Genomic DNA, 15,450 nt, shown 5'->3' with positions numbered 1-15,450 from the left:
AGTATTTTCCAGGTAACTAAAATTTTATAACCAGAGGTCAGAGACTTTTTTCCTCAGAAGATTGTCTTCATTTGGTTTTGTTATTATTTTCCTTCTCTGTTAGTTTTTTAAAATTTTTAAATAATTTTTAAAATGTTTGTTTATTTTTGAGAAAGACAGAGTGCAGATGGGGGAAGGGCAGAGAGAGAGGGAGACACAGAATCTGAAGCAGGCTCCAGGCTCTGAGCTGTCAGCACAGACCCCAATGTGGGGCTTGAACTCACGAATTGTGAGATCATGACCTGAGATGAAGTCAGTTGCTCAACTGACTGAGCCACTCAGGTGCCCCTGTGTTCGTCTTTTTAATAGTGAGATTTTGAATGAATTCTTTGTTCAATGTGGAATTTACTCCAAAGTTCATATGACATATGGCCCAAAGTTCTTTTCCTTCTTGTTATTCCAACAATTATTATAGTGTTCTGTTGTTCCCCATCTATCCTAAGTCAGTTTCTAAAAGTTAGTTTATTGCTCTAGTGACCAATATCTGGCTTTTCAATTCCTGGCTCAGTCTTACCGTACAATATGTAACTTGTGTGTGTGTACCCTAATTCTTTAACTCTACTTGGCTAACTCATGACCTCTTAAGATTTTTCAGCTATAAAACTCATGTTTGCAGAATAGAATTCTTATTTCCTTTTTGAGTTTGATGCTCTTACCATTTCTTTCTCACATAGTTACTACAAGGACTTTGAATGTTCTAGTAAAATAGGTGTAATGATGGCTGTGGCTTTTAATTGTGTGTGTTATTTGTTTCTTGGATATCAGGATTTTCAATAATCCCCAACTACTGGTTTTCTTTCTTTCAGATGCAAATATGAAAATTGTTTTAATTTTTTATACTTCGAACCTCTCTTTGAAGATTCCTTCTTTGAAGATAGTGTCAAAGATATTTTTTACTTTTTCTCCTCCATTTCCAGGCCCCTGACGTTTATGGGATCACAGACCAAGAAAGTCCTACTAACGCCCCTTATGCACTCGGCGCGCCCTTTCCGGGTCTCCAACCATGACAGAAGCAGCCGGCGAGGGGTGATGGCCAACAGTCTGAAGGAGCTTCTCAGCAAGGTGCCAGGGACCCTGGGGCCTCCCCGTCCCTCACAGGAGGGCCCCTGACCGCATGCAGGGCAATGGGCTGGGAGACTAACCCAGGGCAGAGACAGAAATGTCACTGTCATGGCCTCGGAGAGTCTGAGGGGAGAAGAAAAGAATGAAAGGGATCATTATTGCAATTCTGTACCATAAAGGATTTAGCTACAGACACGAAAGCCTTAAAAACAGTCATCAATTGATAATACAGCCTTTCTTCTTTGACAAGGGAGAAAACAGGGAAGCAGCAGGCTTTGGAAATCTGTTTTTGGTTATAAAGCCCAGGGAAAAATAGTCCTTAATCTAAAACATTGTCCTAGGTCACCAAATAAGGAAGAATCACAGACTCTCTGGAGTGTGTAGAGTCGGGTTAGGAGGCATAACCCAGACAAAGACACCTATGAAAAGAACAGATGAGCAACCAACATGCAGACCCTGAAGCAGGAGAGGGTTAGATATGTGACCTGAGACTGAGGCTCTTTAAATATCATTCTGTTGCATTATTCATTTGATTTGTCAAAATAAGTGAGTAATTTTAGAAACTGTAAATATGATTCAGTGTCTTCATTTATCTCATGTCCTTGAAATCTCTGAAGAAGATTGATCCGTTAAAAATCTTAACTTTTCTTTTTCCAACCCAAGACTGAATCAGAGACGCCAGTTAAGGTACATCTTTACCATTAAAATTTTAGCAAAATCAGACGACTTCTGAAACTATAACTTAGTCAATGGCCTTGAGTGGTCAAAATGGAATCTCTTCGTTTATTCCATGTCTCTGATGTGTCTTCAATCTAGACCCTGGATGCCTTAGTTATCACCAGTGGACTGGTCACTTTGGTCCTGGAGGAAGATGGAACTGTGGTGGATACGGAAGAGTTCTTTCAGAGCTTAGGAGACAACACACATTTCATGATCTTGGAGAAAGGGCAGAGGTGGACACCGGTAAGCAAAAACAGTTATCCAAACAGCTACTGGGTAGGCTTTTTTTTTTACCCACAAAAGTGCATTCTCTACTTTGGTGTTGGCTTGTCCTCTTTCTGAATATGAAACTTGTACTCACCTAATACCTGGATCTGCTACCCTCAACAGGATTCTTAGAAGTATTTCTAGGGAACTTAGCACCTTAGTGAACCTGGGCTGTATGATTTAAAGCAAGCAGTTCTGGGAAACAGGTTAGGCCAGTAAGTAGCTGTGGGTCCTTTTAAAGCATACAGATGTGTCCTGTCCACCATTCACTGTCTGTGTCCTCAGGAGGCCAGCAAGCTAACAGCACCAGTGAAATTAGGTATGGGTGTGTGTGTGTGAATGTACAGTGATTTAGAAAGGTAAATAGAGGTGCCTAGCTGGCTCAGTCAGTAGAGCATGCAACTCTCAATCTCAGGGTCGTGAGTTCAAGCCCCCAGTGGGCACAGAGCCTACTTTAAAAAACAAAAACCAAGTGCCAGGGTGGCTCAGTTGTTTAAGCATCTGACTCTTGATCTTGCCTCAGGTCATGGTCTCCCAGTTTGTGGGATTGAACCCCACATTGGGCTCTGTGCTGCCAGTGTGGAGCCTGCTTAGGGTTCTCTCTCTCCCTCTCTGCTTACATGCTCGCTCTCTCTCTCTCTCTCAAAAATAAATAAGTAAACATTAAAAATAAATAAAAATAAAAATAAACCAAAAATAAAGAAAAAAGGTAAAGAGATGGAATAAAGACTTCCATATCCAGGAAAACTACAGATTATATATATCTTGGAAAACCCTCCCACTATAAAACACCTAAAAAAGCAAAGTAAAATTTTAAAACCTATTTTGTATGCCTAACTGACCTTCCAGAAAGGGAAATCTTTAGAGGCCAAAACCTTTATGGGAGCCAGAATCTAAAGAAGCAATGTCTTACCCATGAGCCCCTCACCCGTGGCCATCCACTGACCTCAGTGACTTAGGGCTGCAGTTTTGACAGGTGCTGGCAAGATAGGAGACAAAGTCTTGGGCTGACACAAGGTAAGGGGCCAGATTAGAGATGCCCACATAAAACAGAAAAATCTTAAAGGTCTCTCCCAAGAATCTGTGGCCACAAGCTGCCCTCATGAGGTTTTAGGGACTGCTGATTCCGAAAACACCCAACCTAAGAGCTTTTAGTGTCCAGAGCCCCAGGAAGAGAAGCATCAGTGGAAGGAGTTTGTTCATTGAGTTCTTGCTCCAGTGTTCCCTCCCTCTAGCCCCAGTGACTCAGGGTTGACCATGTCCCCACATAACCAGCAGGAAAAATTGGTTCAGAATGAATCAAATCACAAAACATAAGGACTTAAAGCAGTGTAAGTGAGAGTAAGCAGAAATAATAAAGTCAGGCCTCCAAAGACCTCAGACGTTGGAATCATTGGACATAGAGCATAAAATAAGTGTATTTAAAATATTCAAAGAGTAATCAAAAGTATCCAAAAGTGAGAAGGGACAAGAGATCATCAAAAGGACAAGGTAGACTTGAAAGAATCAAATAGAATTTCTGGGAGTGAAAAACATAACAATTAAACAGAGACAGGTAGCACTGAAAATAATCAGAAAAAACCTGGAAGATCTGTCTCAAGAAGGTTCCCATGATGTAGCACAAGAAGATAAAGGTGGAAACACAAAGGAAGCTTGGAGACATGACTGAGAAGGTCTAATATGTGTTTGACATCCTTAGGGTATAATGGTTTTTTGTTGTTTTAAACAAGATTGTGCAAACACCATTTTTTAGTTGTTATTGTTGTTTTCTTTTTAGTAAGCTCTGCACCCAACATGGGGTTTGAACTCAAGACCTTGAGATCAAGGGTCACATGCTGACTGAGCCAGCCAGACACTCCTGCATAAACCATTTTTTAAATGACAAATACAACTCCATTAACAATTTTTTTCATCAAAAGATACTATAAAGTATGTCAAATAATAAGCCACAAGTGAGCAGAAGGTGTTTTCAACATAACCCAACAAAAGATTAGTATTTGATAAAATTTGGGGAACTCACAGAAATCAATTATGAAAACAATGGGCACTCTATCGGAAAATGGGCAAAAACCAGGAACTGGTATCTGCAGAATGGACAATAAAACATAGTAAAAATTTTTTGACTTCACTGGTGATTAGGAATACGTAAGTTAAAACCACAATAAGATACTCTCTTACACAATTAGATTTGGTGTCATTAGTCTTTTCCTTTTTTTTTTTTCCATTTTTTAAGATATAGAACAATGAACTCTCTTATACTCTCAACAACAGCTATTTAAGACAGTTTACCTTTTCCCATAAAACTGAAGCACCACCTATGACCTGACAAGCCCTCTCCTAGACATACACCCAGCACACAGACACCCAGCCATGTGCTTCTACATAAAAACATGTAAATAAATACACAGGTGTCTATTCATTGAACAGAAGGCTCATCAGCTGTGAAAATGCATGAAGTACAGCTACAGGCATTTATATGGATAAATCTCATCAACTCTGTTGGGTGAAAACATCATGGAATAACCCATTAAGCAAGGAATCTTCTAACTTTTTGACCTCAGGACCCCTTTACACTCTTAAAAATTAATGAGGAGCTCAAATAGCTTTTGTTTATGTGGATTTCAGTGGAGGCTGTAGATATCCGTCAACCAATCAGAGGTTCTCAACCGGGGGTGATCTAACCCATTGGGAAGCATTTGGCAGTGTCTGACGACATTTCTGGTTGCTACAACTGGAATGAGAGGGGTGATGCTGGCATCTACTGGGTAGAGATCAGAGATACTATGAACTATTCCACGAGGCACAGGATGGCCCCTGTGACAGAGTTATGTGGCCCCAAATGCCAAAGTGCCAAGGTTAAGAAACTATAAGCTATAGGGGTGCCTTGGTGGCTCAGTCAGTCAAGTGTCCAACTTTGGCTCAGGTGTTGATCTCATGGTTCATGAGTTTGAGTCCTGCATTGGGCTCTGTGCTGACAGCTCAGAGTCTGGAGCCCGCTTCAGATTCTGTGTCTCCTTCTTTCTCTGCCCCTCCCCTACTCATGCTATCTCTCTCTCTCTCTCTCTCTCAAAAATAAGTAAACATTAAAAAAATTTTAAAGAAACTATAAGCTAGAAGTATAGATATTATTTATATTTGAACTTAAAACTGAAAAAATTTTAAATGCACATTTTAAATTAAAATTAATTTTTAAATTAAATTATTTTAATTAAATGTAATGTTTAAAATTAAATTACTAAAAATAATAACCCAGTACTGATTAACTTATATATTTTTATGAAATAACTATTTTCCAAACCAAAAATATTTAAGGAGTGACATCTTTTTACATTTTTGCAAATCTTTTTAATGCCTAGCCTAGTAGTAGAAGATGGCTACAGTTTCATATCTGTTTCTGTATTCAATCTGTTGTAATACATTGTTTTGTGAAGAAAATATGACCTCCCACAGATATGTCATTGGAAAAGGGAGAGTATTTTAATGGTATTTTCGAATAATTGAAGATATTCTTCTTTGATATGACACCAAAATCCATTAAGTGGTAGTTTCCTAAAGGCTGCTGCAGTGTGGAATCTGAGGCATACCAGTAAAGTTTCCTGTTTCATTGGAATCATTGGTTTATCTTGTGCTTCGGCTGGATATTTTTCCCAGGGGTGATTTTATAACATCATGCATTGGTTCTTTAGAAAATGTTGATTTCATTGAGTTATGCAAGTTTCTCAGATGGATAGTAGAAAACGTCCTCCACTCATGAGAGAATGAGAACAAAAAAGGCAAATTGCACCTTGGTGTTTATTATGAAAATAGTTTTGACCTCTTCAACCCCCTGAAAAGGCCTCAGGATCCCAGGTGTCTCTAACGTACATTTTGAGATTCGCCACATTTAAGCACTTATAGATAACTCAGAAATGTACAAAATTAGCAATATGATGTTTGAGACTCATGTGTGCTAAAAATAAAACTAAGGGAATGATTCACAACTTAGATGGTCTCCTCTTGAGATGAGGTGGAGGTATATAGCTGGGGAGGGGCACGTGGGTGATAACAGGTTGGTAACGTTTTCTGTAGTGGTGAATATACCTGTCATCTACCCATGATGCATATGTATCAGTATGTATACTAATCTCCATATCAAATATTTCACCATTTTTCCAACTGGAAGAAAGACTACAGACCAGTTATAAAAACCATAAAATTTGGGGCACCTGGGTGGCTCAGTTGGTTAAGTATCCGACTTCAGCTCAAGTCATGATCTTGTGGTTCGGGAGTTTGGGCCCCGCATCAGGCTCTGTGCTGACAGCTCAGAGCCTGGAGCCTGCTTCGGATTCTGTGTCTCCCCCTCTCTCTGCCCCTCCCCTGCTATTGCTCTGTCTCTTTCTGTCAATAATAACAAATAAATGTTAAAAAAAATTTTTTAAAAGCATAAAATTTAAAATACAGTATCTGTAAAGCAGGTGAGGAGGTCACACCATTAGATTAGAAGAAGAGCATGGGGTGAATTAGACATCTTTTATTTATTTTTAATTTTAGCTTTTTTTTGAGACAGAGTGGGCAAGAGTGGGGGAAGGGCAGAAGGAAAGAGATTGAATATTAGGTAAGATCTGTGCTCAGTCATTAAGGAGCCTGATACAGTGCTCAGTCTCATGACTGTGAGATCTTGACCTGAGCCAAAATTAAGAGTCAGTTGCTCAACCAACCAAGCCACCCAGGTGCTCCTAGACAAATCTTTTAAAAGCCAATCTTGAGCTGGACTACTTCTTGTTTGAGAAAGATGTTGTGGGCACTATAACGGCCTCCCAAAGAGGTCCACCTCCGAATCCCTGGAGTCCATGGAGAGGTTACTTTACTTGGCAAATGGATGTAGCAGGTATGATTAAGTTAAGGATCTTGAGCCAGGGAGAGTCGCAGATAACCCAGGGACCAGTGTCATCACAGGCTCTTCACAGAGGGACAGGAGGGTCAGAGTGAGGGCCAGAAGCAGAGAAAGAGGAGGGGAGATGTGAGGAGCTGCGGAGCGAGGGCAGTTCCAGAAGCTGGAGAAGGTGAGGGGGCCATGTCTCCGCAGCAGCTTCCGGAAGGAACCATCCTTGGCAGCTGGTGGTGGACTGCCAACCTCCAGAATGTAAGGGTCTAAGTCTCTGTTGTTTCAAACCACAAAGTTTGTGGAAATTTGTTAAAACAGCAACAGGAAACTGGCTCAGAAGGGAAGGGTAGTTTCTGTTTGTTTTTATAACAGACACTCAGTTAGTGGGCCCTCAGCGTGGGTGGGTGCCGGGAGACTGAGCCAGAGTGCAGGGCGCTGAGCCGTGATGGGTGCAGATCATACCGTGGGGAGGTGTGTTCAACGGGGCAGAAGGCCTTTCAGCAAGTTGGGGTCAGCGTCTTATTTGACATAGGCCTTTCAGCCATCTTCCCTCGAGTGGAAATGGGCACCTCAAAGCTGATTATAGATCCTACTCTCTTTGTAGGTGTTTCTTTTCATCAGTGGGTCCAATTGTATTTGACTCTGACGAGAACATCCAGCCAGGGGACCCCCCTGCATCTTCAGTCTGAGTGCCTCCGAGGCCTGTGAGGAAGCAGCAACCTGGAGCCCTTTAAGGATAACTCAGGGGGGCAATCATTTCTTCTTCTTGAGCCAGCGAGCTAGAGAAATCTAGGTTACCAGCAGATTAGCTTTGTGAGGGCTGGGCTCTGATTTAAGACCAGAGTTAAGGAAGACATTTAGGGGGAGTAAGATAAAAACTTCCATATGTCAGAAAGGAGCACAGCAGTAAGAAAGAACAGTGGCAGGATTATAGGTAAAATTCCCCTTTTCATTCTGTAATCTTAATTTTTACTTTACTTTTTCATTTTTATTTTTTTATAAGAGGAAAAAATATGAGTGGGGGAGGGGCAAAGGGAGAGAGAATCTTAAGCAGGTTCCACACTTAGTGCAGAGCCTGATGCAGGAGCTTGATCCCACGGCCCCAGGATCATGACCTGAGTTGAAATCAAGAGTCAGATGCTCAAGCAACCGAGCCACCCAGGCGCCCCTATAATCTTAATTTTTTTTCCCTATAATCTTAATTTTTAAAAATAGTGTTTTCTAACTGCTAGACAGCACCCCCTAAAGGGGCAGCAGAAACTCTTGTGCATTAAACATCAGGTTTTACTGTCAGTGTCTCCTGTCCTCTGTAGGAGGAGAGAAGAGTGGCTCCATCAAAAAGAGTTTGGGTACTTTTAGGGGGAATTTATGTTTTAACTTCACATATAGTTGGTAATTGGCATTGATGGATTTAACATGTATAGCCTCAACTACCCCCAACCTCAAAGGTTCCAGAGACATAGTAACTGTGCTGGTTGTGTAAATTGGAATCCTGAATCCTGCAGGATCCATGTGTGAAGGAGCCCATAGGGAGAGGCGCTCCGGGCTGACATTTGTTCTCTGGCATGACTTCGTTCTCTTCTTGCTCTCTGCAAAGCTTTCTGTGGGGAAGACGCTATAGCGCTCTTTATAAACCTGGCGATTGACAGAAGTCTCTGGCTCTCTCCTCTCACCTGAAGGGTCTACCGATGTTTCAGGAGGACCTGGAGTGGCAGTTGTAATTCATGTCCTGGGAGGTCGGTTTTCATCCAGGGTGGTGACTAGAAAACAGAGGAAGCGCTGGGAAGTTCTCACCTGCCCTTTGCTTTAGCCACTCAATTCTGAAGCTTTCTTCCTGGCAGCCTCTTATAAAATGGAAAAAGTGCTGCCTGTGCTACAGTCCTGAGACCGTCCGTGTCAACCAAGTAACCACGGGTGGCCCTAAGTGACCGGGGTGCGTGCATTCAGTACCTCATGTCTATAGCACAACCATCCACCGAACCCCCACAGTCCAGCCCCGGAGCCACGCTGCATTCATCCCGAGCCACTAACCCGAGAGTAGCTCAGGAAAGGACACTTCCTCTTGGGTTTGGACGTGGTAGCGGTATGAACATATTGATGGGCTGAAAACATTCCTCAAGTTATCAGCAGCTCAGTCACTAACAGATTTAAAGCCACCAGAGTCAAAACTACAAAAACCCAGAAGTGCAGAATGTGCATGTCTTAGATGGAGATGCTCCTTACGTCTCTCCCTCCCTTCCTGGTTCTAGGGTGGTAACCATGTCCCAGCCCGTCAGCAGCCGAAGAAATCAGGAATAGCAAGAGTCACCTTCGACTTGTACAAGCTGAATCCCAAGGATGTCATTGGCTGCCTCAATGTGAAGGCCACCATGTATGAGATGTATTCAGTGTCCTATGACATCCGGTGTACAGGAGTCAAGGCCCTGCTGAGGTAACAGACATTGGGGTCAGCTGGGTTCTAGAAACTGCACCTGGGCCATCTCCAGCCTGCTGCTTTGCACTGCCACGCCCAGCCCCACGGAGGTCCCAACCCACCCAGTAGCTGCTGGTGCTCACTAATTCACGCTGCCATACAGTAGTTTTATTCTTACACCCAGACTTTTTTAAAAAANGTTCACTGTACATTTTTGGATCCAATTCTGAGTTCTCTATTCTATTCCATTGGTCTATGTGTCTGCTTTTATGCCATACTGTCATGATGATGACAGCTTTGTAGTAGAGGCTAAAGTCAATGGTGATGCCTCCCATTTTGGTTTTCTTCTTCAATATTACTTTGGCTATTCGGGGTCTTTTGTGGTTCCATACACATTTTATGAGAGTTTGTTCTAGCTTTGAGAAGAATGCTGGTGCAATTTTGATTGAGATTGCATTGAATGTGTAGATTGCTTTGGGTAGTAATGACATTTTAACTATATTTATTTTTCCAATCTATGAGTATGGAATGTTTTTCCATTTCTTTGTGTCTTCTTCAGTTTCCTTCATAAGTTTTCGATAGTTTTCATCATACAGATCTCATATCTTTGGTTGGGTTTATTCCTAGGTATTTTATGCTTTTTTTTGTGCAATTGTGAATGGGATCAGTTTCTTGAATTCTCTTTCTGTTGCTTCATTGTTGGTCTTACACCCAGACTTAAGTCAGAAAACAGAGAGTCTTGAGCCAAGATGTATATGTATTTTTTTCTTCAGAGACCATTAAATACTAAATGGAAACAAGAACTAAGTAATAAATAGGAGGAGGAACCAAATTTCTTTTAAAAACTAGGGCTGTGCATTTAAAAACCTTTATTCGAAGCAATGGCAGCCAAAATGGAGTCATGGCAATTCTGACCTGGTTTGTGCAGAGTAGCCGCCCAACCCCGGACCAATACTCTTTTGCATCTTCTGTATTACTGCTCACTCGAAGCCACCAATGAGGTGGCGCGGGTGTGTGCCTTTTCCACATACGGCCAGGGCACCATCGCCCCACAGGCTGGGGCTGGGCTGGCTGTGAGGCCTCACAGATCTGGGAGCCTGTAGAAGACAGATCCCCATTCCATACCCCGCACCTGTATGAACAAATTCTGTATGTTCACCAGGAAAACTCTGTGATTGTAACCAGGCTGGCCACCCTGCTCTCGAGGCCTGGCCTGAGAGAGACATCCACGGTCTCACCCAGCCTTGCCACTGAGCAACCAGCTGTGCGACCTTCAATAGGTTGCGTAATGTCTCTGAGACTTGGTTTCATCATCTTTTAAATGAGAAGGTTACTTCTAAGTTCTTTGATTGCATAGGCTCTAAACACATCTACTTCTGTTGTCTAATAAATTCGTATCAATCCCCTAAATAACCAATTCCTGTGGAGAGATGGATGGAGGGGAAGAGACTGACAGAAGGTCTAAAAAGGTCGCAGCTGCTGACACCAGGGCTCTCTGCACCGCCCCTCTGGGCAGGGGCCTGCTTGCTTCTTGGAGGGCTCTGCTCTGGCTCCTTCTCTCCACTGGCCCCATAACCACCACTCTGGTCATCCTTGGGCATAATTCAGGGAAGGGGATGCTTTGGAAGTGAGACTGGTCTCCTCTCATCGGGCCCCAGGCCCTGGGACGGAGTGAACTCAGGTAGTGGCTTCTCAGGGGCCTCCGTTTCCCTCTCAGAACCATTAATGGCCAACTCATAGACAACTGTCGCTGTGGCCATGTTGAAATCTTGACTCCCAGGGGAGCTTTCTCTTTTGGCTGACATGGGAGAAAATAGCTTGATTGACTGGTTTTCTAAAGCGAGACAGGAGAGTTCTAACAACTTGGGAAAGTATAATGAAGAAAGTAAACCTCACCCAAAATCCCACCTCAGCCAACTCTTTAAGAGGCATGTTTGGCCTTCTTATCACTAATTCTTACCAGCTGAGATCTCATGGCACCACAAGCACCCACAGAAGTCCCCAAGGTCCCTACATCAACGGCATCACACCAGGGTCCTGTTGTGGGATCCCAGGGCAGGGGGCTCTCTGACCAGTGCAGCCGACCCTCAGGCCTTGTGACATGACAGACCTTTGAAACTGTAATGAAATCCTTTAATGCTGGACTTGGTAGAGAGTAAGAATTTGAGGCAAAGACACTTTTTTAGTCTGAAATAACAGAAATGCCAGCCTCAGCCCTAGGGCTTAGAGGCCACAGCAGGGCCGAGATGGCATGTCCTGGCCACCCTAAGCAAACTGGGTCACGGGATCAATCTCCTTCAGCTTCTCCTTTCACACCCGACTTTGCCTGATTTTAGTAACAAGCCCCACACACCCATGGTGGCCAGAGCAAGCAAGCTGCCCAAAGGGCAGGACCCACTGTGTGCTATCAAGAGCACAGTCAGCCTACTCAGGGCTTCCTAGTTCCTGAACAACAGGCCACGTTTGGAAGCAGCTAGAGGGAAGGTGGTCCTCGGCCTCCCGAATCAGCATGTGCATTGTAGCAACCCTGGCAGGCTCCGGGGGTTCCCTCATTCCTATGTGAGCAGCACCTGCTCTGTGCAGATGTTTGGGGGTGGCAAAGGATCCCCACACTGTCTGCCCCTCGCTGGTCCAGAGCTCCAAGCCTGACCTGTGCCCTGTCCCCTTTGCCGCAGGAGCCTGCTGCGGTTCCTGTCCCACGCCGCCCAGGTGACCGGACAGTTGCTCATCTACACCGGCACATACATGCTCCAAGTGCTGGGTGATACGGAAGAGCAGAGTCCTCGCTGGTCACACTCCAGACGGGGGGTCACAAGTGGATAAGGATGCATGCCCCCAGGGGACCCAGCCGGCTCTTGACCCAAACATTCGCTCTCAGATGATGAATTTTGAAGATGCTTCTGTTCTAAACCATATACACGTGCACAAGGCTGGTCATGTGTACCAGGGGGTGGCACCCAGGGGAAGGTGGAGGCACACGAAATGGGGACTGCAGAGTGGGACGCCCTGAAGGGAGGAGATTCGTAGGGGCTTCCGTGGTGACCAGGAAGGACCAAAGGGCAGGCTTGTGTGGTGGCTCCGGAGCCACAGGAACCTGTGTCAGGCCTCTCAGCAACTCACCTCCTGCAATAAACCAATCAATCGCAAGAGCTACTTGTAATATGGGTAATGCTTCCTTGTATCTTTTCCACGGCCCCAATAAACAGCCCTCAATAAACAGGATAAGCAGAAGCCAGCCAGGCGTGCCCTGCCAGCAGATCATTTTTAAGTCTCTGTTGGTACTCAGTGCCGCTAAGCTAACAAGCTGTCAAATGTTACTGCGGGGTGCAGGGGAGGGAGTTCTAATGTGGGTCCTGAATGAGCCCAGAAGCTTAAGAACCTGAAGGTCTGGAGGTCTTCAGCCAGTGCTTATAAGCCTTTTAAAGAAAGAAAAAGCAAAACAGCCCCCACAAAATTGCTTGAACCCCGGACCTGATGCATGGCACTAGCGGACCATGCCTTCAGTTCCTAATGTCACCCAGGTTGTCATTTGGGACCCACGGCTGTGAGTGGCAGGACGCTGACCCAGGCTGAGTGGCTCTAGCTGCAGGCGCTGTGGGGTGCAGTCCNGAGACACAGAATCTGAAGCAGGTTCCAGGCTCTGAGCTGTCAGCACAGAGCCCAACATGGGGCTGAAACCCACGAACTGCAAGATTATGACCTGAGCGGAAGTTGGATGCTTAACCAACTGAGCCCCCCAGGCGCCCCTGCCTTTCCATCTCTCCCTCCTGCTTTCCTCTGGGTTGGCATCATCTCCAGGCCTGCCCACCCCCACACATGAAAGTGAGACGCCAGCCCCACAGCAGGAGGTCCCGGGGCTGTGTCCTGGGGTGAGGGTGTGACACACAGGGCCACACACAACCAGTCCTGCAGACAGGGAAGGATGTCCCTTCCCACACAGACGGGGTGAGGACACTGGCTCCCCAAAGAAAACGGGGGAGCTGTCACTAGAAGAAGGGAGAACATGATTTGTCTCCTAAGACTACGGAAGACCAATGTAGTCCTACTCGAGATTTGTGATTTTCCTCTTAGGAAACGTTAGCATGGAGGCCTCTCTCTCCGGGCTGACAATTCAGGCACAGTGAAAAGTAACCCCAACCAAGAGGGCCCCACACCATCCCTGCGGCTCCTGCCCACGGCCCAGGCCTTCGCGGGGGAGGGGGGCCGCGGGGGGAGGGACTCGGCCTTCCCTCCCTTCACCCTGGCCCAGAGCCCCTGCCCAGTCCCGGGGGTCAGGTCTGCTCGGTCCTGGGCACTCACCGGTCCCGAGCTGCCCGCTGAGTGAGGCAGGAGTAAGGGAACCACAGAGCATTCGTCAGAACACAGCCTGTGCCTTTAGCATCGTGACAACATAGCCATTTAGCCCCCGCTTTCCCCTGCCCTTTCTGGCTCCTTCCAGAACAGGCCGCCGCTGCTGTAGAGAGAGTTAGGCCTCAGATGCAGTGCCTGTGCGGCCGCAGAGAAGCGGCCTGGGCAGAACGTTTCCTATATAAGGAGGTCTCTGCCCAAAGCCCTGCCCTCGGCGGGGGGCTGGGGCTGGGGCTGCGCAGAGCGGCCCGGGAGGAAGGCGAGGGCCCCACAAACGGCTCGCATCTCAGCCTGCCCCGTCTTTCCAGCACCTTCCGAGGAGGAGCGCAGCGCGGGGCCTCCCGCTGACTGAGGGCTTGCGTCACTTCCCAAGGATCCCGCCGTCCTGGAAAGCCACTGCCTGGCTTCCAAAAAAGGAATTTTCACTGAAGTGCCTGATGCTGTTGACTCAGCTGGCGCCCTCGCCCGGCGCTGGTCCTCACCAGCGGACGCCCTGGCCCGTTTTGCAGGGAGGGGATTAACCAAAGGAAGGCGTGGAAGAGCCATCCCATCGCGAGAAGGGGGATTCCTTCAGAAGGACTACTTCGAGTTTGGGGGTTCTCTTCTTCTTACCCCGTGTGGCGCTTCACGGGGACGGCCCGGGGTGGAGCGGCCTCCCAGAGCTCTCGGGGGAGGCTCCCAGGGCCTCTGGGCTCCGATGGGCTCCGATGCGCAAGGCCCGTGGAGAAGGGAGGCAAAAGCCGATTCTGCAAACATCAAAGGCTTCCGAGGGCCGTGATGAGGCTTTTGATGGGCGCGAACCAGCAGAGTAAAAACCTGCCTCGTGTCTGGGCAGGGTCCCGACAGGTGCAGCTCCCTCTTGTCTCCGGTGTGAATTAGGCAACATGCATTCCAAACCGACACCTTCTCGCCCTGATCCCAGTGTCTCCACGGCGCGCGCCCAGTCCGCTAGCTGGGAGAACGGTGCGGTCCCGTGGTCGGCAGGAGTGGCCGGGCTGCTGGGCAGAGGAGCTGCTGCTGGCTTTGGGATGTCACCAAAAGCTAGGTCAGGAGCTGAATCTGTGCCAGTGGCCTGTGTCCCTTTCAAGGGCTCACGGTCTTTCCATGTGCCCTCAGTTTACTGACTTCTAGAAGCACCGTTCAGAAAACAGGAAGTCATCCCTATGAGCTCAGAGTTCATGACCTCCCATTTCTGTGTGCGCCCCAAAGTTTGTTCGTGTGGCCCCTGTCTCAGTCACACACGGCTCCACGTCCCCACCCATGCTGGCATCTCCACTGGGCAACCAGGTGAGCAGGGGACAGAGGACAGGCCTGGCACGGACTGAGCGTTAGCGTGAAATATCCCCAAAGTCGTTACCTCACGGCCAGAGATGGCCTCCGCTTAGAATCATCCTGCTGTGAACAAACTTCCCTGTCACAAGATTCTTTGTCTATAAAATTAGGATTAAAACGAGGTGGGTCAGGGGCACTGGGTGGCTCAGTCTGTTGAGTGTCCGACTTTAGCTTGGATCATGATCTCACGGCTCTTGAGTTTGGACCCCGCATCCGGCTCTGTGCTGACAGCTCAGAGCCTGGAGCCTGCTTCGGATTCTGTGTCTCCCTCTATATCTGCTCCTCCCCCACTCTGTCTCTCTCCTTCAAAACTAAATAAACATTAAACAATTATTTAAAAAATAAAAATAAAAAATTTTTTAAAACAAGATGGGCCAGGAAGTCAGTCCATAGACCCATACAGGTC

The 15,450-nt window shown here is 46.4% G+C and overlaps 1 protein-coding gene across 1 annotated transcript; it reads left to right on the top strand.

The window, feature by feature from the left end:
* The first annotated feature begins 969 nt into the window (after positions 1-969).
* Positions 970-12,525, top strand: CIDEA (cell death inducing DFFA like effector a). The gene is made up of 4 exons (XM_077778229.1): positions 970-1,101; positions 1,918-2,064; positions 9,202-9,383; positions 12,041-12,525. Exons 1-4 carry the CDS (start codon positions 970-972, stop codon positions 12,186-12,188), a joined length of 609 nt encoding a protein of 202 aa, XP_077634355.1. The 3' UTR covers positions 12,189-12,525.
* Positions 12,526-15,450: the final 2,925 nt, after the last annotated feature.

The sequence above is a fragment of the Crocuta crocuta genome, unplaced genomic scaffold, assembly GCF_008692635.1.
Source record: "Crocuta crocuta isolate KB4526 unplaced genomic scaffold, BGI_CrCroc_1.0 scaffold26, whole genome shotgun sequence".
NCBI lineage: Eukaryota > Metazoa > Chordata > Mammalia > Carnivora > Hyaenidae > Crocuta > Crocuta crocuta.
Note: the sequence above shows the minus strand (reverse complement) of the source record. Positions and strands in the feature narration are given on the sequence as shown.